The 27,619-nt window shown below is 42.6% G+C and overlaps 1 protein-coding gene across 2 annotated transcripts in view; it reads right to left on the reverse strand.

Annotated features, from left to right (window-relative positions):
• LOC137336829 (dysbindin-like) overlaps positions 1-27,619 on the reverse strand; it is a 225,916-nt gene that overhangs the window by 33,764 nt on the left and 164,533 nt on the right. For both annotated transcript variants that reach the window (XM_068001691.1, XM_068001692.1), the window contains exon 8: positions 8,073-8,228. In XM_068001691.1, the coding sequence (XP_067857792.1) occupies positions 8,073-8,228 (156 nt within the window). The remainder of the gene's footprint in view (positions 1-8,072; positions 8,229-27,619) is intronic.

Here is a 27,619-nt window from a genome sequence, read left to right on the forward strand (position 1 = left end):
CTCCAAGGGGGCACATGGGAAGCTAGACGAGAAACAGGAGGGAGACATGGGTTCAGGCTTAGGCCAGTGAGGAGTCTGGGGGAAGGTTCCACTAGGTGGGAATGGGAAAGGGGGAAAGCAGCAGAGACAGCTGGATGGATGGTCTCAATCTTAATGACAAAGAAGTCCATGAAGGTGAGGGGTTTAAGAAGATTGTTGGATACGACGAAGCCAAAAGTATTGTGATGAACAGAAGGCCAAAAGCTGGGCAGTTGGAAGCATGAAAACATGGTTGTAAATGACTTGAAGCAGAGATTTATTTCCAAGTATGGACGCAAAAGGAAGTGGGTAGAGGCATGTGGGTGGTGAGGGGTACAAGTGGTTGGAGATAGGGCAGGAAAGAGAGAGAGAGAGAGAGAGAGAGAGAAAGAGCACGGTTGACGAAGGGTTTTAACAAAGAAGTGAAACAAGGTGTGGTGCTCAAAGGAAGAGATGGTGCCAGAGGAGTAGGGGGAAGAGACCAAGGTTGATTTGGTGATAAGGTTTGGGCAGGGCATGAAGTGGAAACTACAGCCAGGTTGGGAGGTTTCGGAAAGGGGCAAGGTGTCACCTGTGAGCCAAGTTTCAGTCGAAGCCATGAGGTCAACATAATCATCCATAATAGTGCCGCAGATGGCAAGAGCAAAACCTGCCCCCAGACAATTAAGGAACTCACTTAGGGAAGGGCAAAGCAGTGACAATGTGCAATTAATGATAATATGGTGAAAATACAATACAGTCCCTAATTTAAGTTAACAGAAAAATCCTTTAAGTATATAAAAGAATTCTTGCATTCTTTACTCCCATTTATTTCAATCCCAAGGATAATTCTCCATTTTGTCACTCAATCTGCAATCAAAGCAAAGCCTTAAATCATTTTTAAAACAGTTTGCAGTCTATATCCCAAGCCTGCCTCTGTATACCTTGGCGGAAAATTCAGGATAAAATTCACATCACCTCTTTTGTTCTGGTGTCTGTTCTCCTGGGGAAATCACCGATGTTTCAGAAATTTCCTTATCTCTGGAGAATTAATCAGCAGCAGCCCCAGAGAGTGAAGTGAAAGGATTTTTTTCCTTTTGCAACTAATGCTCCCAGATGCAAACATTCTACATTTTGAAACCTTTTCATTTGTCAGGTAAGAAGGAAATTAAGCAAGGTGTCGTTGAATACAAACTTACCCTTGTCATGCATGTCCAGAATCATCAGTGCAATGGAAAGACCATCAAGCTCACTCCTTCCACAGGCTCAGATAATTTATCATATGATGGGCACTACTTAATCTCTTGGGCTAATGATCTATAAATAACTCGACCCCAAAAGGTAATCAAGCAAAAGTCTCTAATATTTATCGATCCAAACTGCACTATTCAACCTTGGCTGTCCTTGACAAACATCTCCACCCCTTACTGGCCTCAGCAGCTTCTGAACTATTGGTTTTAACGATATACAGAACCCATCAATCTGCTCCCAATCAGATATTTATGCAGTGCTTTTGTTGATAATAGCTTCACATTTACTGGTAACCTCCATTGAGTGGTCAATAATCACACTCAACTCTTTTTTCATTTTTGTTAATGAATCCCATTTCATTGTGCATCAATATTCTTTGTCTACTCTTCTGATATACATCACCCTACATTTATATTAAAATCCATCTACCATTCTATAGCTTAAATGCTTCATTGTTCTGGATCTCAATGTGTTTTATCACTGTTATCACATTATTTGATGATGTAACAAAAATGAAGCATGTTTGTCTATGATGTATTATGCTTTTGGCTTTTTTTTTCTTGTCATGGTATATATGTGGTTATACACCAGATTTACTTACAGGAAAATGGCCCAGCCTGTTTATTATACACAATAACTACTGAACAAACGATATGTCTACTATAGGTATTTGGGAAACAACATAATTTGCAACCCTATTTATCTGATTGCTTTCTTCATTGTGTTACTAATAGGGGTAATTGAATTGTTGCAGCTGATTTGGCGGGGAGGGGGAGAGACACACAGGAGAGAGAGACTAGTTGATCTCCCATGGTGTTGCTCAGACAAAAATTTAAGGATAAAATTGTGACCCATCCTGTCTGCATCTCTCTAGTTTTTTTTTGAATCCTCACTGTCTTTGGCTTCCGCTCTTAGTCTCTCTATGTCTCTCACACAGCATGTTCTTTTACAGATGCACTCAAATAGCATCTTTTATCTTTCTTAAAATCCAGGATACAAAGCAAGATGATAGCTAGCATGTTGAAGGTGGGTATCAGAGTCAGTCATAGAGAAGCCAACCTGCAACTGCTGCAATATGCATGGGAGAGACTGTTGCTTGGATACACCTCCATCCATGGGAAAGTGGTCTTCCTGTTGCTGTTATTCTGGCACAGGAGCTGTAGCCTCCTCCATTGGTAATGGCACGTCCATTAGCAGGTGCACATGGATGAGAAAGAAGTTGGTTGATTATCTACAGGGACTAGCAAAGCTGGCTGCAGAATGGGAGGGAGCAGAGAGTGGTATCTAAAGAACAGGCAAACTGGTAACATGGTCAGACCAGGAATGTGCGATTTGGTCCCTGTTAACCACAGATGAATGAGATGTTTGGAAACAGACGTATGGTCCATGCATACAATCTTTTTTTTTTAATAGGTAGAGGATCATTGTTGGTATAAAAGGAATCACTCTTACTTCTGCCATAAATATCTCAATTTCTGCTTCCATCTACCTATTTACTGTGCCACCTAACTTGGTTTCATCACAATGGGTGCATTACTACAAATATAGACAGATTTACATTTTGTAGCACATTTATCACTTATAAGGCTGAAAATCTAAGTTCCTATGTGAAAATTAAGCAAAAGGTCAAAGAAAGAGAACAGGAAGCAGTAACAGAACAAGTGCATTTTCTTAAGCTGCTAACTGACAACTCACTCAAGTTGGAAAAATCAAATTCACAGCTTTTTTTTTCAAGCAGTAAGCATTTATGTAGTTAAGCTAAAATGGATTGGTTATGAGACATCAACAAAACAATCTCACCACATGACCAATGATACACAGTATTCTAGCAGAGAGTTAATTAAGTAGAATAACAGTTACAGTTACAAACTAGGAAATTATAGGCCTATTAGTCTAACGTCTGTTGTGGGGAAGTTACTGGAATCTACTATTAGGGACAGAGTGATTGGGCACTTAGACATACATGAGCTGATCAGAGAGAGCCAGCATAGATTTATAAAAGGTAAGTCATATTTAACAAACCGAGTTGAATTTTTTGAGAAGGTAATTAACGTGGTAGATAAAAGATTGTTTATGGATCATCTTTATATGACTTCCAGAAGGCATTCGATAAGGTTCCACATAAGAACAAAAATGAAAGTGCAAGGAATTGGAGGCAACCTATTGACATGGGTAGGGAATTGGTTAGGAGGTGGGATACAGAGTAGAGATAATAGGCATGTACTCCAATTGGCAGGATGTGACAAGTGGTGTCCCCAGGGATCTGTACTGGGGCCTCAGCTTTTCACCATATTTATAAATGACTTAGATGAAGGAATAGAGAGCCGTATATCCAAGTTTGCTGATGACACCAAGTTAGGTGGCACAGTAAATAGGTAGATGGAAGCAGAAAGTTGCAAAGGGACATTGGTGGATTAAGTGAGTGGGCAAAACTATGGCAAATGGAGTTCAATTGGGGGGAGGGGGAAGAGAGAGAGGAAAGAGTATGAGGTCATCCACTTTAGACCGAAGACAGATAGATCAGAGTATTTTCTAAATGGTAAGAAGCTAGGAACTGTGGAGGAGCAGAGATTTAGGGGTCCAAGTACAGAAATCACTAAAAGCTAGTGGACAGGTACAAAAAGTTAAAAAAGCTAATGGAATGTTGGCCTTTATATCAAGAGGGCTGGAATACAAAGAGATGGAAGTGATGTTACAGTTGTATAGAGCTCTGGTTAGACTCCATTTAGAGTACTGCATTCAGCTCTGGGCACAGCACCTCAGGAAGGATATACTGGCCTTGGAGGGGGTGCAGCACAGATTCACCAGAATGATACCAGGGCTAAAAGGGTTAAATTATAAGGATAGGTTGCATAGACTAGGCTTGTATTCCCTTGAATATAGAAGATTAAGGCATGATCTAATTGAGGTCTTCAAGATGATTAAAAGAGTTGATAGCGTAGATAGGGAGAAACTATTTCCTCTGGTGAGTGAGTCCAGAACAAGGGGGCATAACGTTAAAATTAGAGCTAGGCCGTTCAGGGGTGATGTCAGGAAGCACATCTTCACACAAAGGGTAGTGGAAATCTGGAACTCTTTCTCTTCCCCCCCCACCACCCCCCCACAAAAAAAAGCTGTTGAGGCTGGGGGTCAATTGAAAATTTCAAAACTGAGATTGATAGATTTTTGTTAGGCAAGGGTATTAAGAGTTACAGAACCAAGGCGGGTAGATGGAGTTAAGATACAGATCAGCCATGACCTAACTGAATGACGGAATAGGCTCGAGGGGCTGGATGGTCTACTCCTGTTCCTATATTCCAGTTCGGATCATTATGTTAAAATCTGTCTCTTGTAGAAAGGACCTCGACATTGGGCAAGCTCGCCATTAATTATGCGCAAATGGTACAGCAACTTCAGGCAAGGGGCAGACGCATGGTTAAACTCAAATATCCAAAAGTTGCTGTCCGAGTTGCGCTGCTCCGCTGTTAGCTTTCTGAAAATGGCATCTCGCTGTCTACCTCACCGTTGAAATGCATTGAATGGCGTGAAGTTGCAGTATTTGCGCGGTAGATGCGAACTAAACTCGCCACAGAAAGTTAAATCTTGTCCATTTTAGTCTAAGTACCCTTTTAACAATTACTGTCAGTCAACCTCTCTGGCACTGAAAATTAACTATTACAAGCATGGAGTCCCATTCCTTTTTTAAAAATTTTTAACTTTTCCTTTTAGTCTCTTTTTTTCTCTCTCTCAATCCAATCTTTCTTTCTGTACCTGATTTGTCATTGAATTCACCCACTCTAATTTACACTTCCTCCTCAGTCCTTATGCTGTTAATTTCACAATCTGATTGGTTAAGGAGATATCCTGTTGCTTGTCCTGTTCACTCAGGCCCCAGATGCCCTGTTTCCCTCACTGTGACTTTATCAAATCGCACTTTCAGCAACTTGCCACGCAAAAAAATTAAAAACCTGAATGTGCAAGGGCAAGTCTAAATAACAGTTGACTTTGTTAGATGCCCTGCTACAGTAAATTATGGCCCATTACTTTCTTTAAACTTTTTTTGTGAATTTTGTGCACATTAAATGGAGGGATGTTAGCACTGGTAATCAGTCACTGCCAGTTCAGATCCAACATGGTTTGATGCAGACCTTCTCCTCTGCCTCAATGTGCTTTAGACCCAATTTAATTACTATCATATGTAAGACTGGAGTTGGCACAACCATTTTCAAACAGACATTTAAAAAAAAGTTTAACTGGGCAGTAAAACCCTGGTTTTTTTTTAAAAAAGAGTCTGTCCAGGTTTCCACATTTTTCAGCACTTGTCTTGTTTCTAAGTTTTCTTGGTTTCTTTCACCTTTGCCAGTTTGAAATAGGTGGGAGGTGATTTGCAGCATGCAGTCAGTTTGTGTTGTTACCCAACTATGCAGTCACTGGCTCCACTGCTGTCCAACTTTTCAGCTGGCCTCTGCAGCCTTCTAAAACAAGATGGAATTGGTGGACCCTCAGCAAACATGCTGAGGCTATGCTTTTGAGAAAACTGAATTCCATTTTACTGTTAATTCAAGCTACTTTTTAATTGGAAAGGGCGGGAAAAGGAAGAGGACAAAGATCGTTCTAGAAGAGAGTAAGGATAAAAGGGAATGTACACTGATTGGTGGGATGTGACAAGTGGTGTTCCCCAGGGATCTATACTGGGGCCTCAACTTTTCACCGTAAATATCAATGACTTGGATAAAGGATTAGAGTTGTATATACAGGTTTGCAGATTACAGTAAGTTAGGAGGTACAGTAAGTTGTATTGATGGAAGCCTGAAGTTAAGTGAGTGGGCAAATCTATGGCAGATGGAGTTCAATGTGGGGAATTGTGAGGTCATCTACTTTGGATCCAAGAAAGGCAAATCTGAATGTTTTCTTAATGGCGAGAGGCTAGGACCAATGGAGGAATGAAGGTGATTTGGGTGTCCAGGTACACAAATCGCTAAAAGCCAGTGAACAGGTACAAAAATAAATCAAAAAGGCTAATGGAATGCCCTTTAGCTCAAGGGGGCTGGAATACAAAGGGTTAAATTATGAGGACAGATTGCATAAACTTAGCTTGTACTCCCTTGAGTTTAGACAGATGAAGGGTGATTTATTTGAGGTATTTAAAATGATCAAAGAATTCAACAGGGTAGGTACAGAGAAGTTATTTCCTCTGGGCAGGGGGGGGGGGGGGGGTGTAGGGGGAGATCCAGAACAAGGGAGCAGAATTTTAAAATTAGAGCCAGGTCATTCAGGAGTGAAACCAGGAAGCATTTTTTCTACACAAAGGGTAGTGGATGCTGGATGGATTGTAATTTTCAAGAACGAGATCGACAGATTTTTTTTTATTAGGTGAGGGTATCAAGGCATATGGGTCAAAGGCAGGTAAATGGAGTTGGTGGTACAGATCAGCCATAATCTAACTAAATGGCAGATGATGCTCGAGGGACTGAATGCCTACTCTTGTTCCCATTTCAAATGGTGTGAAGACTATTACCCTGAATGTATTAACCCAACCCCAAAATCTGTTAAGAGTTATGGAAGAGTTACAAGGTCAGTAATTTTATTCGCTCATGGGATGTGGACATCACTGGCAAGGCCAACATTTACTGCCCATCCCTAATTGCCCTTGAGACGGTGGTGGTGAGCTGCCTTCTTGAACCGTTGCAGTCCCTGTGGTGAAGGTTCTCCCACAGTGCTGTTAGGAAGGGAGTTCCAGGATTTTGACCCAGCGACGATGAACAAACGGCGATACATTTCCAAGTCGGGATGGTGTGTGACTTGGAGGGGAATGTGCAGGTGGTGGTGTTCCCATGTGCCTGCTGCTCTTGTCCTTCTAGGTGGTAGAGGTCGCGGGTTTGGGAGGTGCTGTCGAGGAAGCCATGGCGAGTTGCTGCAGGGCATCCTGTGGATGGTACGCAATCCAGCCACGGTGTGCCGGTGGTGAAGGGAGTGAATGTTTAGGGTGGTGGATGGGGTGCCAATCAAGTGGGCTGCTTTGTCCTGGATGGTGTCGAGCTTCTTGAGTGTTGTTGGAGCTGCACTCATCCAGGCAAGTGGAGAGTATTCCATCACACTCCTGACTTGTGCCTTGTAGATGGTGGAAAGGCTTTGGAGAGTCAGGAGGTGAGTCACTCGCCACAGAATACCCAGCATCTGACCTGCTCTTGTAGCCACAGTATTTTTGTGGCTGGTCCAGTTAAATTTCTGATCAATGGTGACCCCCCCAGGATGTTGATGGTGGGGGATTCAGCGATGGTAATGCCGTTGAATGTCAATGGGAGGTGGTTAGACACTCACTTGTTGGAGACAGCATATGGAATGCAGCAGCTGTCTGACTGTTGCAGGTTTCACCATTTTTATATTTCGTTTCCCTGTTCTGTGGCCTCTCACATATACATACTGTCCAAGGTATTCAAAATAGAACTAAATACAAACAATCCTTCCCCCAACTAACAGAGATGTGAGTAATCCCTTAAGTCAACTTACAACCTCTCCACTTCACCCCAGCCACATACACACACATATATATACTTCTCCGGTAGAAACCAGGTTGCTAGAGTTTTCCCATCTGGGCCCATCAAGCTAAAAAGAATTTCCAACATCTCCTGCAGATCCCAATGCATGAAAATGCTGCATAAATATCGTTAAAAATACATTTCTTCATATTCAAAAGCTACATCTACTATGTGTGTCAGAAATATTAAGAGGCAAAGAAACTTCAAAAGTTACACCTCAAAATGCATACCTACAAAATAGCAAACACTCTTGCTTTGTAGGAAAGTTTGATAAAGATATAATAGTGAAATAATATAAAACCTTGCCTCGTCTCTGTGCTATCTGCAAGTATCCTGTAGACAGGTACTGCTCCAGATCCTGCTGAAAGGCTTCTTCAAAAAACTTCTGCCGCTCTTTCAGTTTCAGCTGCTGCGTGTTCTCCAGATCTCGCACCTTCTGGGCATGTTCTCCATCCAACTCAGCTGGAACAGAAAGAAATATCTTTGATATAAACCATGAGAAACAGAATACGGATTTCAAGTTACAGTGCTCTATTTATATCAGCACCAGCTATCTGTAGGTGTAAGTAAAGAACTACATTAAAAAAGAGTTTAAACCTTATGTTTGAAAATTGCTCCTGTGAAGCACCTTAGGACGTTTTACTATGTTAAAGATGCTATATAAATGCAAGTTTTTTTTTAAACTCATTTGTTTGAAGAAGGAACTAGCAAACATTGAAAAAGCAAACTGCTCTCAAATTCTTGCTGGATTCCATCTTGCTTTGGCTGCTGCAGCTGACAGGCCAAATTACACTGCCAACTCCACTTTGTATTGAGTTCAGCGACAGAGGAGCACAGTGCATCCAGGCAGTTAATTTTTACTGTCACAAGGGAGCCAGTGGGAGTGTTGATCCACCTTGTGTGAAGTTCAAGTGTCCAGATACTATCTACAGGAGGTGGTTTCACACCACATGGCTTCAGACTGGACACCCAAATCATACTATTTTTGTGTTGATGCACACCTGAAACCACTTTGCATCAAAATGAAAGCAATAGTATAACATCATTGTCTGAATGTGCTTTTACACAGTCAATGCTTCTTAATTAAAAGACACGTTGCAACAATACAGGCTCCTGGGAGCAAAGCGTGATTTCGTCCAATTTACTATTCATCTGCAGAAGGAAAAATCCGCTCTCTGGAGAGTTCAATGAACCCCTTACCAATTCAAATGGATTTAAAGTAATAGTCTCCACAATTCTTGATTAAAAATCAACAGTGGGGTCATCTGCTCAATTGTAAAAAGATAGTTTCGGAGTTTGTAAAGAAAGACGTTATCTTTCTACTTTGGAGCTGTAAACATGGCTGTCAATCATAAATAACGAATGGGACTGTGATGATATCATCTGTAATTAACAACCAGCTTTCGCGAACCAAATGTAAACTGGGGCTGAGCAGCTGTGCTAATATTGTGACTACTTTTTTCTCCCAAAAACTTGGTGAATACAGTTTTTTGTCTCATGACCAACCATGGTTTTAAACTTCCCAATCTTTTGCAGTAGTTTCGGTCCTATGGCATTACTCATGGTGAAGAATAATTGGTGTCAGCTTGTAATTGTGTCTGTTTTTGTAATTCTTTCCATTTCTCAGTGTTTTTGTACATTTGATATTCTTTTAGTGTACATTTATCACTATGTCTCACACACTTTTTCTCGTGGCTACATCTTTTCTCTCTGCTTCTCCTTTTCATTCATTAAATTTCCCATTTGGTACCTCTATTTCCCAACATACCTCCTTTACATTCTCTATTTTCTCTCTGCCCACTCTACACTTCTTTCAGATTGCATCTCGTTTACTTTTGCTGAGATTGGACTAGAGGTCAAGTATGCACGCCGGCCTGAAAAATCAACACGAAAGATAACCCAGAAGTGGAAGGGAAGTTGAAAAAGCACAGTTCTGGGAGCAAAGCAGAAGGCAAGAATGTGCCTCCCAGCTAGTAAGTAAAAATGAGAGGAGGGGAGAGAGGGAGGTCAGAGTGAGGTTTACCATGAAGATGGTGCTAAAATGGTGATCCATGGGAGGGCAGGGAGGAGTGGCAAATACAAAAACCATTGTATTATCCAAAGGCTTTCTCACTTTTTTAAAATATAAAGAGAGACGTGATTGGTTCCTTTTTTTGAGAGTTTTTTTTGACAGACAGACAAGTGTTGGACACGAGAAGTAGGATCTCAATTGTAACTGTGATCTCCTCCTACTTAACAGTGAACTGTAACAATTGGCCCTCTCTGTAGGTGCCTAGCGTGGGTACAAGAAAGGAATCACTATAGATAGGGGGAGGGTTGAGGATTTTGAGAATATACACCATTGGTGATGGCTCTTTCATCTACCATGCCCCTACCCTCTGGAACTTTGTCTCTCAATCCTTCAGTCTTACCTCATCCCTTCCCACTTTCAAAGAAGTCTCAAAAATTCTCTCTCCAACTGCTCTTTGGCCCCACCCCAAGTTACATCTACATATTCTTCGCTCCCACTTGGGTGTCTAATTTTTTCTTCATCGCACTATTGAGCATCAGACTTCTTTATGACATAAGGAACACCATATAAAAGCAAGCTCCTGCTGTTATAGATGGTGATAATACAGCAGCACCTTCTTCCCCCCTCTACACACAAAGATTGTAGTACAAAGCAGCAATGCATAACAGAAATGTCAGCAAAGAGAAAGTTGAGGAGTCACCACTGTCTCAGACACGAGATCTGACAAAAAAAATTAGCTATTACCCAACAGATTTATATAATGGGAGGTCAGAGTGCATGTTGAGCTGTGCTAGCATCCAATTATTATATATTCCATGTACTTAAAACAAATCTTGTTTTATTTGTCCCTAATTTTAAAAACTCAAAACACCATCGATGAAGCCCCCAAATCTTTCAAAATGATTTTGCAATCATATTAATGAATCTCCAATTAATATACAACCAGGTTTTCATTACTTTTCTGCATGATTCATCCACATGACAAAAAGCACAGATGACAGGAACATGTGCAATGAAGGAAACACAAACCAAAGGATATAATTATTCTGGATTAAGAGTCATATTACCGTCATGTGCACGTTGAATATGCAATTAAAGAAAATTGTGAACTGGGAACCAATTGATTAATAGCTTTTGAAAAATTCATTTCAGAGACTACAATGTTTTATTTACTGAACGATTTTTACAACTGCTGAAATTTCAATATAAGAGAGAAAAAAAAAGTGCTACTGTACACTTTTCAATGTTGGATGCCATTTGCAATTAACCTGCTTAGTTGGTAAGTGTTGGTCTCTCTGAACTATTTCCCTTCTTCTGATCGTCCCGCTTTCCCTCACAAGTTGATCACCACCTGCAATCTTAGCTATTCCACTTTCTCTACCGTAATCAAAATTATTTCTAAATATTGTGGCACCTTGGAACCGTACCCCACAGCTCACAGAAACTCCATCAGTTCCACCCTGCTCTGACAGACGAGTTGTGAAGGGGCTATAAGCAGACCAGCACACTGCACACTTTTTAGTCATGCCTTATCATCCACGACTGGCCATACAATTGCTATAGACTCATCTTTCACACTTGCTAGGCCTGATGCTGAAGGACTGAGGATCCTCTGTTACAGTACACATATTGACCTCCCCCCCCCCATGACGGGTGGGAGTGTGCCGGAGGGGGGGGTTAAAAATGAAAAAACGGGGAACACGACCCCAACCCGACACACACGTTGACATTTTTACGGCAGCAAGTTTCGTGACATCCGAGTGTCCACAGTGCAATTGGGAGCCCGATTAAAATTTTACAGATGCTGCGCAGGTTTCCTAGGGGTCGGGATACCCGCCAGTGAAAGGGAGGCGGGCGCTGCCGGCTCCATAAGGCAAGAGCCCTTTCCAGCACTCCTTGTTGGCCTGGACAAGCAGAAGCACTCCCTCCAGCTCCTCAAGGAAGTCTTCAGCCTCCCCTCTGCCATAATCGCTGACCCCCTTCCTCCAGCCCCGATGGGCTCTCCCCCACTCCGGACAATCCCACCCCACTCTAGCCCGGATCGCCAACCTTCTCACCGACCCCCCTCCCACCACCCACACAATGGCCTCTCTCTCCTCTCTCCCCAACCAAAGCCACGAATGATGACCTACCCTCCTCCCGATTGCTGGGGACCGTCCCTAAGTGTCCCCGGTTGCCACCTCTGGTTTTCACGCCCGACAGCCGACCAGGCTGTCAACTTGGCCGGCTGCGGGAGGGAAACGGAAGAAAGAAAATGATAACGGGGTCCTGCCGTCCTCCGCGTCCCCGGTCGTGCCAGGTTCTTCGGCTGTTTTTGTCCTCTTCCCCCCCCCCGCCGCAAATATCAAGGCCATTATCTCTCTGCTAGATTGTAAACAATTTTACAACACCAAGTTATAGTCCAGCAATTTTATTTTAAATTCACAAGCTTTCGGAGGCTTCCTCCTTCGTCAGGTGAATGATGTGAAAGAAGCAGCTTCAGCTCTCTGCTAGAAGCAGCTTCAGTATCCTTCCCCCTTTGGTGGTGATATGCCTGTGGTAGAAAAAAAATTGCTGTGTTTAATCACAGTATTTGAAATAACTAGTGTTAAAAAAGAAAGCTCTCCTGTTTAAATTTCAAAGTGGAGATCAGAGCCTGGTTGTTTATAAGACAATAACCAGGTTGATTGATCTGTAAATAAGTTGGTATAGTTATTGTTAGCTTGGTTTTGGTTGCTAAGTTGTACTTGGCTAAAGCATCACATTCTGGCTGTACAGAAAATCCATGAATACATGCTCATCAGTCATTCTATGTAATGGTATGTTCCAATGTGCCTTTAATCTTGATTGACAGCCCTGTACTAGGACAGGCAAAAAGGGAAAGGAGGTGGGGTAGCGTTGTTAGTAAAGGAGGAAATCTATGTAATAGTGAGGAAGGATATTGGTTCGGAAAATCACTATATGGAATCTGTACGAGTGGAGCTAAGAAACACCAAGGGGCAGAAAACGTTGGTGGGGGTTGTCTATAGGCCTCCAAACAGTAGTGGAGATGCAGGGGAGGGCATAAAACAGGAAATCAGAGACGCACGTAAGAAGGGTACAACTATAATCATGGGTGACTTTAATCTACATATAGATTGGTCAAACCAAATTAGCAATAATACTGTGGGGGAGGAATTCCTGGAGTGTGTACGTGATCATTTTCTAGACCAATACGTTGAGGAACCAACTAGAGAACAGGCGATCCTAGACTGGGTATTGTGCAATGAGAAAGGATAAATTAACAATCTTGTTGTGCGGGGTCGCTTAGGGAAGAGCGACCATAACATGATAGAATTCCTCATTAAGATGGAGAGTGAAGTAGTTGAATCCGAAACTAGGGTCCTGAATCTAAATAAAGGAAATTACGAAAGTATGAGGTGTGAGTTGGCTATGATAGATTGGGGAACTTTACTAAAAGGGATGACGGTGGATAGGCAATGGCTAATATTTAAAGAACGTGTGCAGGAATTACAACAATTATTCATTCCTGTCTGGCGCAAAAATAAAACAGGAAAGGTGGCTCAAAACTGTGGCTTACAAAATAAATTAGGGATAGTATTAGATCCAAAGAGGAGACATATAACATTGCCAGAAAAAGCAGCAAGCCTGGGGATTGGGAGCAGTTTAGAATTCAGCAAAGGAGAACAAAGAGATTGATTAAGAGGGGAAGAATAGAGTATGAGAGTAAACTAGCAGGGAACATAAAAACTGACTGTAAAAGCTTCTATAAATATGTCAAGAGAAAATGATGAAGACAAATGTAGGTCCCTTACAATCAGAAATGGCGGAAATTATAACGGGGAACAAAGAAATGGCAGAACAATTAAACACATACTTTGGTTCTGTCTTCACAAAGGAGGACACAAATAACCTCCCAGAAATGTTAGTGAACCAAGGGTCTAGTGAGAGGGGAACTGAAGGAAACCAGTATTAGTTAAAAAAAAGTCCTAGGGAAATTAATGGGGCTAAAGGCTGGCAAATCCCCAGGGCCTGATAATCTATATCCCAGAGTACTAAAGGAAGTGGCCCTGGAAATAGTGCATGCATTGGTGGTCATCTTCCAAAATTCTATAGACTCTGGAACAGTTCCTACAGATTGGAGGGTGGCAAATGTAACCCAATATTTAAAAAAAAAGGAGGGAGAGAAGAAACAGGGAATTACAGACCAGTCAGCCTAACATCAGTAGTGGGGAAAATGCTAGAGTCTATTAGAAAAAATGTGATAACAGAAGACTTGGAAGTCATTAACAGAATTGGATAAAGTCAGCATGGGTTTATGGAAGGGAAATCATGCTTAACAAATCTACTGGAGTTTTTTGAGGATGTAACTAGTAGAATAGATAGGGGAGAGCCAGTGGATGTGGTGTATTTGGATTTTCAGAAGGCTTTTGGGATTGGGGGGAATATACTGGCATGGATTGAGAATTGGTTGACAGACAGGAAACAGAGAATAGAAATAAATAGGTCTTTTTCCGGGTGGCAGGCAGTGACTAGTGGGGTATCGCAGGGATCAGTGCTTGGGCCCCAGCCATTCACAATATACATCAATAATTTGGATGAGGGAATTAAATGTATCATTTCCAAGTTTGCAGATGACACAAAGCTGGGGTGGAATGTGAGCTGTGAGGAGGATGCAAAGAGGCTCCAATGTGATTTAGACAAGTTGGGTGAGTGGACAAGAACATGGCAGATGCAGTATAACGTGGATAAATGTGAGGTTATCCACTTTGGTTGTAAAAACAGAAAGGCAGATTATCTGAATGGTGATAGATTGGGAAAAGGGGAGGTGCAACGAGACCTGGGTGTCCTTGTACACCAGTCGCTGAAAGCGAGCATTCAGGTGCAGCAAGCAGTTAGGAAGGCGAATGGTATGTTGGCCTTCATTGCAAGAGGATTTCAGTACAGGAGCAGGGGTGTCTTCCTGCAGTTATACAGGGCCTTGGTGAGACCACATCTGGAGTATTGTGTGCAGTTTTGGTCTCCTTATCTGAGGAAGGATGTCCTTGCCACGGAGGGACTGCAACGAAGGTTTACCAGACTGATTCCTCGGATGGCAGGACTGACGTATGAGGAGAGATTGGGTCGACTAGGCCTATATTCACTAGAGTTTAGAAGAATGAGAGGTGATCTCATCGAAACATATAAAATTCTAACAGGACTAGACAGACTAGATGCAGGGAGGATGTTCACGATGGCTGGGGAGTCCAGAACCAGGGGTCACAGTCTCAGGATATGGAGTATGCCATTTAGAACCGAGATGAGGAGAAATTTCTTCAGAGGGTGGTGAACCTGTGGAATTCTCTACCACAGAAGGCAATGGAGGCCAAGTTATTTGATGTATTTAAGGAGATAGATATATTTCTTAATGCTAAAGGGATATGGGGAAAAAGCAGGAATAGGGTACTGAGTTAGACGATCAGCCATGATCATTTTGAATGGCGGAGCAGGCCCGAAGGGCCGAATGGCCTACCCTCGCTCCTATTTTCTATGTTTCTATGTTTCTACCCAGATACTTTTGATCTGAAATTGATACTGGAAACTTGTTTCAATAACTTTAATTCTGTTTAGGAGATCTGAACTCCATGCATTGTGAGGTCTACAAAAAACTGTTCCATTCAAGTTTTGCAAGATATACATTCTAAAACGGGTATTTTAACCCATGTCGGATTGATTGCTCCTTCATTGTTTTAAGTATTGCACTTTCAGTAATGTTGCGTTTTACTGCTTTTGAATATTATTCTATTTGTAAATAAATTTATTGGTTTTAGCCTATATGCTTTTGTCTAATGGTGTGATGTTTTCCACTTTTTAGAAAACATAGGAGAACCTGGTTGTCATCCCACGCTGATATCATAACAAAAGGCTAATTGTTAATCCTGGGTGCACTCTCTCAGACACAACAGGTAGAATGATGCTGGCGCTGGCTTTGGCTCCTAGGAAATTCGTTTTGTTTTTGGAAACTGTTTTAAAATTCTGAACACAAGATAGAAGTGTTGGTAAAATACCCGAATAGCAACAGTGCCCCCAACAAACTTCACTAAAATATCCAGCACACTTCAGTTGGAACAAGTGAGATATAGGGCTCAATATTAGGAGGGAGGCGAGTTGCCAGTGGGGGGTCGACTAGACGCCTGGGTAACCCGCCCAGTAAAATCGGTGGGTTCCCCAGGTGATCGCAGCCTAATTGAAGCCACTTACCTTGGCTTCCGGGTTTCGCGCTGGAAAGCTGCGCAGCAGGCAGACTGCGCACCTGCATCACAGGCTGTCAGCTGGAGGGGCCCAATTTAAAGGGGCAGTCCCCCACTGACTGATGCTGCAGAAAATAGGCAAAATTACAGCATGGAGCATCCCAGGGGGAAGGCTGCTCCCAGGTTTAATGATGCCTCACTCCAGGTCACACTGGATGGGGTGAGGAGGAGGAGGAGGAGGGAGATCTTCCACCCGGCGGACAGGAGGAAGTGGCCTGCCTCTGCCACCATGAAGGCCTGGCTCGAGGTAGCAGAGGAGGTTACCAGCACCACCAACATACCACGCACTTGCATACAGTGCAGGAGGCGCTTCAATGACCTAAGTAGTTCAGCCGAAGTGAGTACACTTATTCATTCCCCTACACTCCGTCTGCCACATCACCGCCCTCACCCCACATCTCCTTCTGCACTGCCAACACTACTCTGTCACATCACCCCTCACACCCACTCAAACCTCATCCTCATCTTACCTGCATTTACTCACCACTACCACTCAACCCAATCCTCATACAATCTCATGGCTCTATCTCATACTCACCCTCTCATGCATCTCTTTCACGGTCAGCCTCACCCAACCTGCCACTACCTTTACTGCAGCCACAGGGCATGCATCACATATGTGTAGTAGGTAGCGCAAGGCAAACGTGTCATGAGCATGAAGGGGATGTACAGGGGTGTTTGGGGTTTGTCATGGTTTTTACTTATATTTGATTTCTGATCAACTCACATTACAAATTATATTGGCACCACTACTGCCACGTCTTTGCAAATCTTGTCTGGTTTGTGCAATAATGCCCTTTCCTGAGGATCACCATGAAGACCCACAACTGATGCCACCCATTGTGCCACTGCAGAGTGGGTGTAGGTGTATTGGCATGGCTCTTTTGTGCAGACGACTGAGAGATGCCTGCGATGTCCCTGGTGGCACATTGGAAGGATGCGGAGAAGTTGCTGAGGGCGGTGGTGACTTTGACAGCGACAGGTAAGATGATGGTGCTCGGGCCAGCCGGGAGCAGCTCAGCATGAAGGAGGCTGCAGATGTATACGACTACATGTCAAGTGACACTGAGCCTCCGTGTGCACTGCTGCTCAGAGAGGTCCAGGAAGCTGAGCCTCGGTCTGTAAACCCTGTGGGGAGGGTAGTGCCTTCTGCGATGCATCTCTCTCTGCGATTGCCCTCCCTCCTGCTGAGCAGGTGGATGTGTCACAGCACTGTGTTGTGGAGCTCCACGTGTCTGAGGTGGACGGCGTGGCTGGTGAGGCTGGTGATGCTGTTTGTCCTCCGAGGAGGTCACGACTGCAGCTATGGCGGCCCCCATCCAGAAGATGTACGTTTGAGGGGGTCCGCAAGGTAGGTAAATGTATCTGCACAAGGGGTTGAGGTTGCAAGTTTGTGAATTTTATTGATAGGAGGAGAGTGGTGCAGGCCAAACTTTGTCCAAAGTGACAGAGTGGCCTCCTGCAATGAGTGAGGGTCTCCTCGTCCCCCCCCCCACCCAACCTGTCAAATGGACCTTTGCAGCTTCCATAGGCTGGTGGATGTAACATGTCCATTTCAACTGGGAGTGTTTTCCCCCAGTACGGGAAACACGCTCAGTTTGGATGAAAATCCCACCCCTTCTAAAATATCCTACAAATCAGGTCTCCTAACAACCTGAACTATCACATTAATTGCCTTAAGTGGGATCCCGCCGGCAGAATCCCGCATGCAGGGGCTGCGCACGCATCTAAGCGTGTCAATGGGGAACCCGGAAGTGGGCGGGTTGAAGCCGGGCTCTGGACCCGCCCCGGGAATCCCCGATTTTCGGAGCCCCCCGCCACGAACCCACCCGTTCGGACATCCAAAAATCGAGCCCATAGCGTCTATCTAAAAGCTCCAGAAATACCAGGCAGTCTAGGCTCCTTTCTTAGAGGTTCACAACTCCAATAAATATTTTAAGCACATCCCATGAAAGAGGCCAGGCAGCACAAAAAGAGAAAATGAGGAGCAACTTCACCTGTGCAGAGAGCAATGATAATCCAGGAGCCTAAGGAAGGTAATCTTCCCTCTCCCACGTTAGGTCACTGTCAACGTTGCAGTGCACACCACCACACAAGTATGTATAACTATACTAATACAATGTATTTTATTATTGTGTGCTTTTGTACATTTTCTGGGAACACTATTTGCCCCACAACAAATTTGCCACACAAACCAATATAAAATCAATAAAAAGTGTTGTGACCAGAAGTCCCGGGTCTGACCCTTTGCAGCTCTCTGCCCAATTAGAACTACTATTGATCAACACCTTTTGCTTTTTATTTAATAAATTTATCAATTCAACTTATAGCATTCTCCTTAATGTCAAGTGCTTTCATTTCACTCAGCAGTCTCCTCTGATGTACCTCATCAATATTTTCTCAAAGTGCAAATATTAACACTGGCCACGTAACCATCATCGGCTAATTCTGTTAGAGCCTTAAATAATTTATTAGCATTATACTTGATGTTCAGAATCCCATGCTGGATTCACACTTGCTAAAAACTGTTGAATTGCTTCCTTTATAATATATTCAAATGTTTACCCTAATATAATGTCAAGCTTTCATCTTATCATTCCACTTTAACATACTGCTGACATTTTTATGCTTAAAAATAGATTCTTCTCATTTTTTATTAAAAGTACATTCACCACATACAGGACCTGTGGTTTTGGTGAAGTGATCTTTCACCACACAACTGTATATAAGGGCATATTATGGACTACACCATTAGTTGTCTGACCAGACAAAATAGCAGAGAAACCTCGAGTGACATTATAAGTGATGTCATATGCAAAAGCGCTCTCTCGAGTTTACTGCTCACACTTTTGATCGCTGCCACTCAAAATGGGCAAAGTTTAAAACATGTTCACCAAAGAGGAGTTTGAGACTGTCAAAATACTGATCTTCCATCAGTAGCTGAACTAAAACCTAGCATAATTTGGATACTTATGACATTTTCTGGTCAATGAATACTATTTTACATTTAGTCTCAAACCAGAAAACACAATATAAACTAGAAAACAACATGAAGCTGTAGTAGTCTCAGTGGATACCCAGCTCTGGTTGTCATCTCATGGCTTCAGGTCAAACATGGGCAAGGTTGATTGCTATCAACCACCCTCCCTCAGTTGATGAATCAGTAGCAAGGCCACAGAATGCATGCTGGGTGGGGGACTTCAATGTCTATCACCAAGAGTGGCTCGATAGTACCACCATTGACCGAGCTGGCCGAGTCCTGAAGGACATAGCTGCCAGAATGAGCACGCAGCAGGTGGTGAGAGAACCAACAGGAGGAATAACCTGCTTGACCTCGCCCTCCCCAATCTGGTGCAGATGAGTCTGTACATGACAGCATTGGGAGGGCTGACCTCCGCAGTCCTCGTGCAGATCAATTCCCGTCTTCACACTGAGGACACTCTCCATCGTGTTGTGTGGCTTTATCACCGTGCTAAGTGAGATACATTAAGAACAGATGCAACGGCTCAAAATTGGGCATCCATGAGGCACTGTGGGTCATCAGCAGCTGCAGAATTGTATTCCACAACATTCTGTAACCTCATGGCTCAGCATATCCCACACTCCTCTATCATCATCAAGCCAGATGACCAACCCTGATTCAATGAGGAGTGTAGAAGAGCATACCAGGTGAAGCACCAGATGTACCTGAAAATGAGGTGCCAACCTAGTAAAGCTACAACACAGGTCTACAGGCATGCTAAAGAGCAACTTGCTATCGGCAGATCTACAGGATGCACTGCAGTAACTCGCCAAAGCTTTCCGGCAGCACCTCCCAAACCCATGCCCTCCACCACCTAGAAGGACAAGGGCAGCAGGTGCATGGGAACACCATCACCTCCAAGTTCTCCTCCCCACCATCCTGAAATGGACGGATATCGCTGTTCCTTCATTGTCGCTCAGTCAAAATCCTGGAACTCCCTACCTAACCGCATTGTGCAAGCACCTTCGCCGCATGGATTGCAATGGTTCAAGAAGAAAGCCCATCACCGCCTTTTCAAGGGCAACTAGGGATGGGCAATAAATGCCGGCCTTGCCAGAGATGCCTTCATCCCGAGAATTAATAATAAAAGTTGCTCTATCTTGATTATGCTTAGAGAATATTATTCAAGGAGTGGCTTCAAGATGCTTGAAAGGTACTTACTCCTATTAGTGAAACTACACAGGATAGTTTAACCAATGTGGACCTCAGGAGCCTAATTTCTTGATTGTGCAGGCCATCATGGTCTGTGTATTAGTAGCTACATTCCAGCCAGAGTGGCAAAATCTCATTCATGACTTCTGAGCAACCATGTGAGCACATTTCTTTTATTTGTAAGCAGGGGTAGAAGAGAAAAAAGGCAAAGAAAACAGACTGGGTCCCTTCAACTGTTTACTGGCCAAACATGGCACTGTAGATGCCTGAGAGCACAGTACCAGCCCTGAACTCAGTGTCGTGTGGCATGGAGGAATGAGCAAGACAGAAAAAATATGGTGGGAAGGAGAGAGATTTTCATGTACCTGTCAGTAATGTGCCATTTATGTTACCATAATGCAACAGATGGCAGCCTGATTTCAGTAGCATAGCTGTAAGACAGATGTGGTGGTGGTGCCTCTGATGGCAACACGAACATTGCCACTGGAAGCAGCCACTGTTATCTGACTGCTCGCAGCTCAGCCCACCCATACAACCCAGTGGAGCAGTTTTGTGCTCACTGGCTTGAACGCACCTTCCCTTCCGCTGAAGACGGCATGGCAACCAGAAAGTATGTCACACATTGCAACTTTTTTTGTTCAATCTGCTATGGAAACCATCCCATTTACTGATTCCCAGTTATAAATTAGATGAACAGAGCAGCTAATTAAACTGCCTCATCTGAATTTAAAATGCAAACACACTTCCAGCTAAGCCTATGTATTGACAGTGTTGTGATTAACTTGATTAATAGCTCCAGTTAAGTATTAGCATATGAATAGCACCGTAACTCTGATTATCTTTGATTTAATCCTCATTTTACCAACATTTCAACAATCTTCTTTCACTCAATTTTACCCAGTTCTTTTAATTCATCTGGTGTCTCCTTTTTGTTCTGTTTCTACAGTTCATTTAAAGCTCCCTTTATGCTGCAGGGTCTGATGACAAGAGTGCCGTCAGAGACAACATTGTGTTCTGAAAGTGCCACCAGATCTGCCATTCTGGGTCTGCGTCATTCTGTATGTACCTATGACGAGCTATCATTGCTCACCTGCATGGACCTTCCCTAAACTATAGGGAAGGTCCTGGCTAAGCAATTTAAAACTTCTATCCAGCTATGCAAATCTTGCACATGCAGTTATTTCTCTGTTGTTCCTGAATCTGCCCTACAACTATTGAGCCACTTGCACTGGAAAAAGTTCAGTAATAAAAAAAAGAGTATTAGAAAACTCCAGTTTGGAGCTGTTTTTCAAAACCAGTGATACAAATTTGAGTCACTGCATAACTCACTTTTCTGCCATCTTCAGTGCATAGCTTGAAATTTAATGAAAGATCCAAAAAATAAACTACCAAAACTTACAAGAACCTCTATATCTGTAAACTCAAGTGTCGCAATTTGTAAAACTTAGAATAGTTTACCAGCTTTAGCTAGGCAGGGTTAATTAGGTTAAGAGCTTTGTTCTCGATTTTTAGATTGTGGTCTATACTTCAAAGGATCTCCTCTACCTCACCCTAATTTAGTATAATTAGCTCACTCTCACTGAAGGGATTCTGTACTTCAAATTGTTGTGAACATTAAAATCAAATAATAAAATTAAATTGGAGTGATTAATCAATCTCAAAAGTTAACTTGGTATCCAGGAAGAATAATAGCACAGGATGCGTTGCTAAATGCAACAGAATTAATTCAAGATGTCATGGGAACAGCTGCAAATAACCATCTGCAAATAAAACAGCGGCAAATTAACCAGAGGGGAGATGTGGAGAAATTGTTTCACGCAGCGAGCGATTATATAGAATGCATTGCCTGAAAGGGTGGTAGAAGCAGATTCAAATGGTAACTTTCAAAAGGGAATTGGATATATATATATATATATATATACTTGGAAAGGAAAATATTGCACGGCTATAGGGAAAGAGCAGGGGACTGGGACTAATTGGATTTCTCTTTGAAAGAGCTGGCACAGGCACAATGGATCGAATGGTCACCAGCAAAATCATCTTCTCAGCATTCAGAATTAAGTTTTCAGTCAGAAAATTGGCCAAAAACACAAAATGTTAACAGTCAAATGACTAACCAGCAACTAACCTGTAAGTAGTGGATGAGCCCTTTAAATAGCGCTGCTGAAAGGTCCTTCCTGTCTGTTAGTGCCACAAACTGCTGAGCGAGTTCATCATGTGGCAAATCCAGCGCTGGGGCACATCAATATCAGAAAAGGGTCCTACAGCAAGCGTTGGACTCTAATTTAAATATTTTATTGTTTTAAATAGTTCTGGGATGTGCCCTGGATGCCTACGAAGCAGCCTGATCCAATATGGTGGGCTGCACACTTCTGTCTTTTAATGACCGCGCGAGCCTTGCCCACCATATTTGATGCTTATGTGCCCGTTTTGCGCCTGAAAAACGGGCGCGGTGCTATCGAATTTCTAGGCCATGGACTCCCAGCAAAAACGGTAAATGCTTAACTCCTTTCAAAAAGAGTCAGATGTAGATATGATTAGAAACAGGATTAAAGGTTGTACGGTGCATTTGTGGGCAGAGATAAACGTTCTGGACAACAATGCCCCTTGCTGCTGGGACCATGGGGATGTCACCTGTGTAATGTACTTGGGGAGCATTCAATAAAGAAAAACGTTACAATAGACTTTTATCCTGGAGCTTTGCAAGGTTATCTTAGGTTGGGGAGAAATGTTATAGAGCTCTACTTTCTTGGACGTTTTACCAGAGGTTATGTGTCTTAGATATCAGGTAGGTTCGATTGTGATAACAAGTAATACCTGGCCTATAGGGAGCAACAGGCTTAATAAGCCTGTTTTATACGTTCTCATATTCTTTTGTTAGGGTGAATTTTCTGTAGGCTGCATATTCTAATATGAATCTTTTAAAGTCATAGTTCAAAATACTTATTAAAAAATGTCAATACTTCGAACCTGCATTACAGTTCATCTAGGCCGAAAAAGCAGGTGGAAAATAATTTGTTTCTAAATTTCTTTTGATATCCTGACTATTCTTAATTCATAATTGCTTAATTCAAATTATCTGATAATTCTGTTTTTTAGCACTAAATTCCCACTTTGCCATATTATTTATGCTGCTTAATTCAAATAATTGGATAATACAAATTTTTTCGACCAGTTGTGAGCACTGAGGTTGTGTGATCTAAAGCAAGTTAAATAATGTAAAGTGAAACCAGCAAGAATGAATAAAGTTGGATTAGGACTGTTGGAGGTCATTGAAAGAGGGTCAGAGTGGGACTGAGTCAGAGTCCAGAGGGAAAAAACCTTGTTCTAACTAACCTTACTTGAAGCTTGCTAATGTTGTATTCCTGACGTCTAATGCTAAATACAGAGCCCGGGAGAATCCTAACACTAATAGGAAAAGAGTCAGAGATGGATCATCAACCACAGCACAGATGCAGCAACTTGAGAGAAAACTAGATACCCACGAAGATAGCTTTGGTGGGATGCCACATGATGGTAACTTGTTTAGAAGTACAACAACCATGAGAAGTCCAAGGCAAAGAAAGATGATTCGGCAAAATGTTCAAGAATACAGTTCAGAAGGTGAGCAACATTGGCAACAAGATTAGTGGAATGGGATGCCAAAGCTATACTGGGTACCATGAATTAGGCTGCAATTTTCCAGGTGAAGATTAATTTGAGAACCAACAGCAGATTCCATAGAACAGGTGTATGTTTGGAGGCAGACATCTTGATGATGATGAGGAATTCCACCCGAACTGGAGGTCTTACTGGAGACCTAGGGGGGGATTTTAACCCCCAAGAATGGGTGGGAAGTTAAAATGAATGATTTTTCCAGCGCGACTGCAACCCGGTCCAACGCGCCCACTTCCAGTTTAACAGAGGCATTTTTGGATGCGTGAGTAACCTCCTCGCCTGAGGTGGGACCCTAATTAGTGCAAGCGGGCAGGTAGTTATCGGAGCAATTAATGTCATTACGAGACTTAATTAGGTCTTTTTAAATTGATTTTAAGAGACCATCAAATCCAGCCTCGAGCACGGGTTTCCCGGGGCTCGTGAATCTCTTCGGTGAAACGGAGGCAAGAAAGGCCGGATCCGAGGTAAATGCCTTTACTGCGCTGCTTGTGAGCTAGGAGGAGCAGGAGTGCTCACCAAGCTTATGTTTTAAAGGCCCCAGGATTGGCTGACCACTATCACCAACCCCCCAACCCCCCCCAACAAAGTCAGACATCCCCCCGGAATAAGAAAATGTAATCCATCAATTAAGTAACCACTTTCGGGTTTGGTGTCCGAAAAAGGGCACCCCCCCCCTCATCCCCCCCACCGCGAGTAAATATCAGGGCTCTAGTATCTTGTGGGGAGGGGAGACTTTTTCTAGTTTACACTACTTGAAGTTCATTAATTTTACAAAATTCGGGCCTTTCAGCAGTTTAAAAACTTAGATCATGCTCCCTTCACAATCATCTTTTTTTCCCCAATAAAGAGTTCTAATCATAGCTAATAAAATAGTAAGCCTGGCCTCACTTATTTTGTTGTAAATTTTAGAACTCATCTGATCCAGTCCAGCTGTTGAGTAGAAATTTAATTTGTTGAGTTTCTTCATAACACACACTTTACTGGCATCCGTAAACAATGCAGGTCCCCGAACCAATATAATTGTATCCTAAAATTCTTCTTAGTTTGACCTTAATTAGCAAGTGCAATCTCTGTTTTCCCATTGCCACATTTCTCTGTTTTGTCAGAAGTACATATTTGTTTTCCACATATCTTATAAAATTGTATTTTTCTTTCTTTGTAGTTTCTTGTTTTGCTTTTATTTAATACTCCCAGGAACTTTCCAGCTTGTTAGTTCACAATCATGCCTTCTGGTTCTGGGCAAAATAGCTTTCAACAATTCCCTACATTATTTTCAAAACTTGAATTATATCCCAATCATATTTGATGTTAGTTAATTCTTCCTTGGACTTTTGAAGGTTTATTTCCCTAGTCGCCCTTCCTCTCCTACTCCAGCACTGTACCCCAAATGCACTGCTCCTGCCTAGACCCAGGAACGCTGGTATTTCCTGTCTTGGGCTATTTATATGACTTGGACACTAATGCAAGCCCACCCCCAGCAGTGCCTAATGCTGGCAGAAGGCTCAGCAAATCCAAGTGCCGGTCTCTGCAATTTTGGGCGGGGGGGGGGGGGGGGGGGGAGAAAGAGAGAGGTCTCAGCACCATGTTTCTCTCTAGGTGTCAATGCGGCAATGAGCATTCCAGTGGGAAAATGAGGTGCAAGGTGGGGAGCGCCCTCTTCCCCTCATTAGGTTGGCTGTGTTGGGCCTGCGTTTACTGTAGGCACAGGCCTAGCCCCATGCTCACAGGGAGGCCCAGAAATATAAGGCGCAGAGACTCAGCAAAAGGGGTCTCTGCCCTTTTTCCTCACCTTTGCACCTGGATCAATGGGACAGGAAAATTCTCATATTTTACGGATCTATTTATACACCTCAATATTTTATTTACCTTTACAATTGCTGCCACAAACAGTTACAATACATTTAACTACTATGCCTAGATCTGACATAGTATATAGGTCATTTAATTATCAGTACCTTACAATTCTTTATTATAGAACTAGAGGCACATATCCCACCACACCAACCAAGGAATGTGAGCACGTACTCTATCAGACCAGCTTGGGAAATCTGCTACGTATTCCACTACACACCCAGTAAAATCAGATTTTGGTGTCACAGATTTAAAAGTCAACCGTATGAAAGAAAGCAGTCACTTAACGATTATACATTTATGAGACATAATATTCTAACTGTAGTCAGTCTAAATAATTTATGTAGGTAGTTACTGAAACACATTTGACAAAACACCACAGATTCATTAATGTCACCTTAAACTGAAAGAAAGAACGAAAGAACTTGTATTTATATAGTACCTATCACATCCTCAGGAATATCGACTTCTGAACACAGTCACTGTTATGCCGCAACCAGTCTGAACATAGCAAACTCCAACACTTATCATCAGTTGTTGGATAATGAGAATCACTTAGTAATGTTCAAACCAGACAAGATTTTGTGCAAACGTACTGTGGAGCTGAGAGATTTATGGAGACTATCTACATGAGGCTGTTTCAGCTCAACATGTTAATAAAGGGATCGCCCATACATTTTCCCCCACATCAGAGAGTGTTAAAATGGCAGGTCACTTCCACAGAAACGTTTCAGTTGTGCGGTACGTGAAAAGGTGTGGTGTGTGACGTACTGCATTATCAGAGTGATATTGTCATTCTCCTCAGGAAATATTCTGATAATTACTATTGTTAATTACCTGACAGACTGGGAAGCTCAAGTACAGCACAGGCCACCTGGTTTCAGCAACAATCTAGCTGGCACATAAGCAAGTAGGCTAGAACTCAGCAGTGTGGCTGTTACTACAGCACTTCAAGGCCAATCACAGCTTTTGTGGATGGAAAGCAAATGATGTGATGCATCAACAAGTGCATTATGGAGATCCACAAGACACACAACCCTTTACTTGGATGCCTTGCTGAGAGGATAGCTGTGCAGAAAGGTACAATGTTATAGTTATTTCCATCATGGGTTTGATCATAATGTTGTAAAATGAACACTTCACAACATGATTAGCATCAGCAATTTTTAAGGAATTGAAGGCAACTATAGGTTGAGTTACTAGCCTTTGGCAACAAATGACTTTTCTCTAGCTCAGGAGATAGGAATGGAGTGCTCTGACATTAAAAGATGCCTCTCCTCCTTGCCCCTGTGTAGGACTCTGCTGGATAGTTTCATTTAAGTTTTTGCATCAACATGATGCTAGTCTCATTCATGCAGAAACTGAAATATAACCATTGTTCCAAGATGCCAATCTGAGGTCACTTTGGTACGTAATGTTAAGACGGTATTGTTGTTAAAAAAATAATCCACTTCATGGTTTTTCACTAACTTTAAAAATGTTACCAGTGTCCAGAGCAGAGTTCTGAACATATGCTTAAGTACAGTGACCTTCACGTTGCTCAAGTATAGAGCTGGTAGAGCCTGCAGTAAAGCAAGTGCTGGTCTAAAGCCTGCACCTACACTATAGAAGGACAGTCTGTCTGCTACACTTCAGGAAATAAAATAAATGTCTGGCTTAAAAATCCAATGAAATCAAGCCATTTATGTCCTGGGCTTGCTGCCAGCTATGCCTTTGGCACCAAGTAGGACCAAACTTAGCTTCTGTGATGTTCTCTGTTGGAAATCTGATCAACTCCAGTTAAAACAATATGGGACATAGTCCAGTCTAAGCAGATCATGCATGTTATGAGACAGAAGCTTGAAAAATTAGCTCCATGTGTTGGAAATTCATAGTGCTCTAATCTCCATTT

Source organism: Heptranchias perlo, chromosome 2 (assembly GCF_035084215.1).
Source record: "Heptranchias perlo isolate sHepPer1 chromosome 2, sHepPer1.hap1, whole genome shotgun sequence".
Classification (NCBI taxonomy): Eukaryota; Metazoa; Chordata; class Chondrichthyes; order Hexanchiformes; family Hexanchidae; genus Heptranchias; species Heptranchias perlo.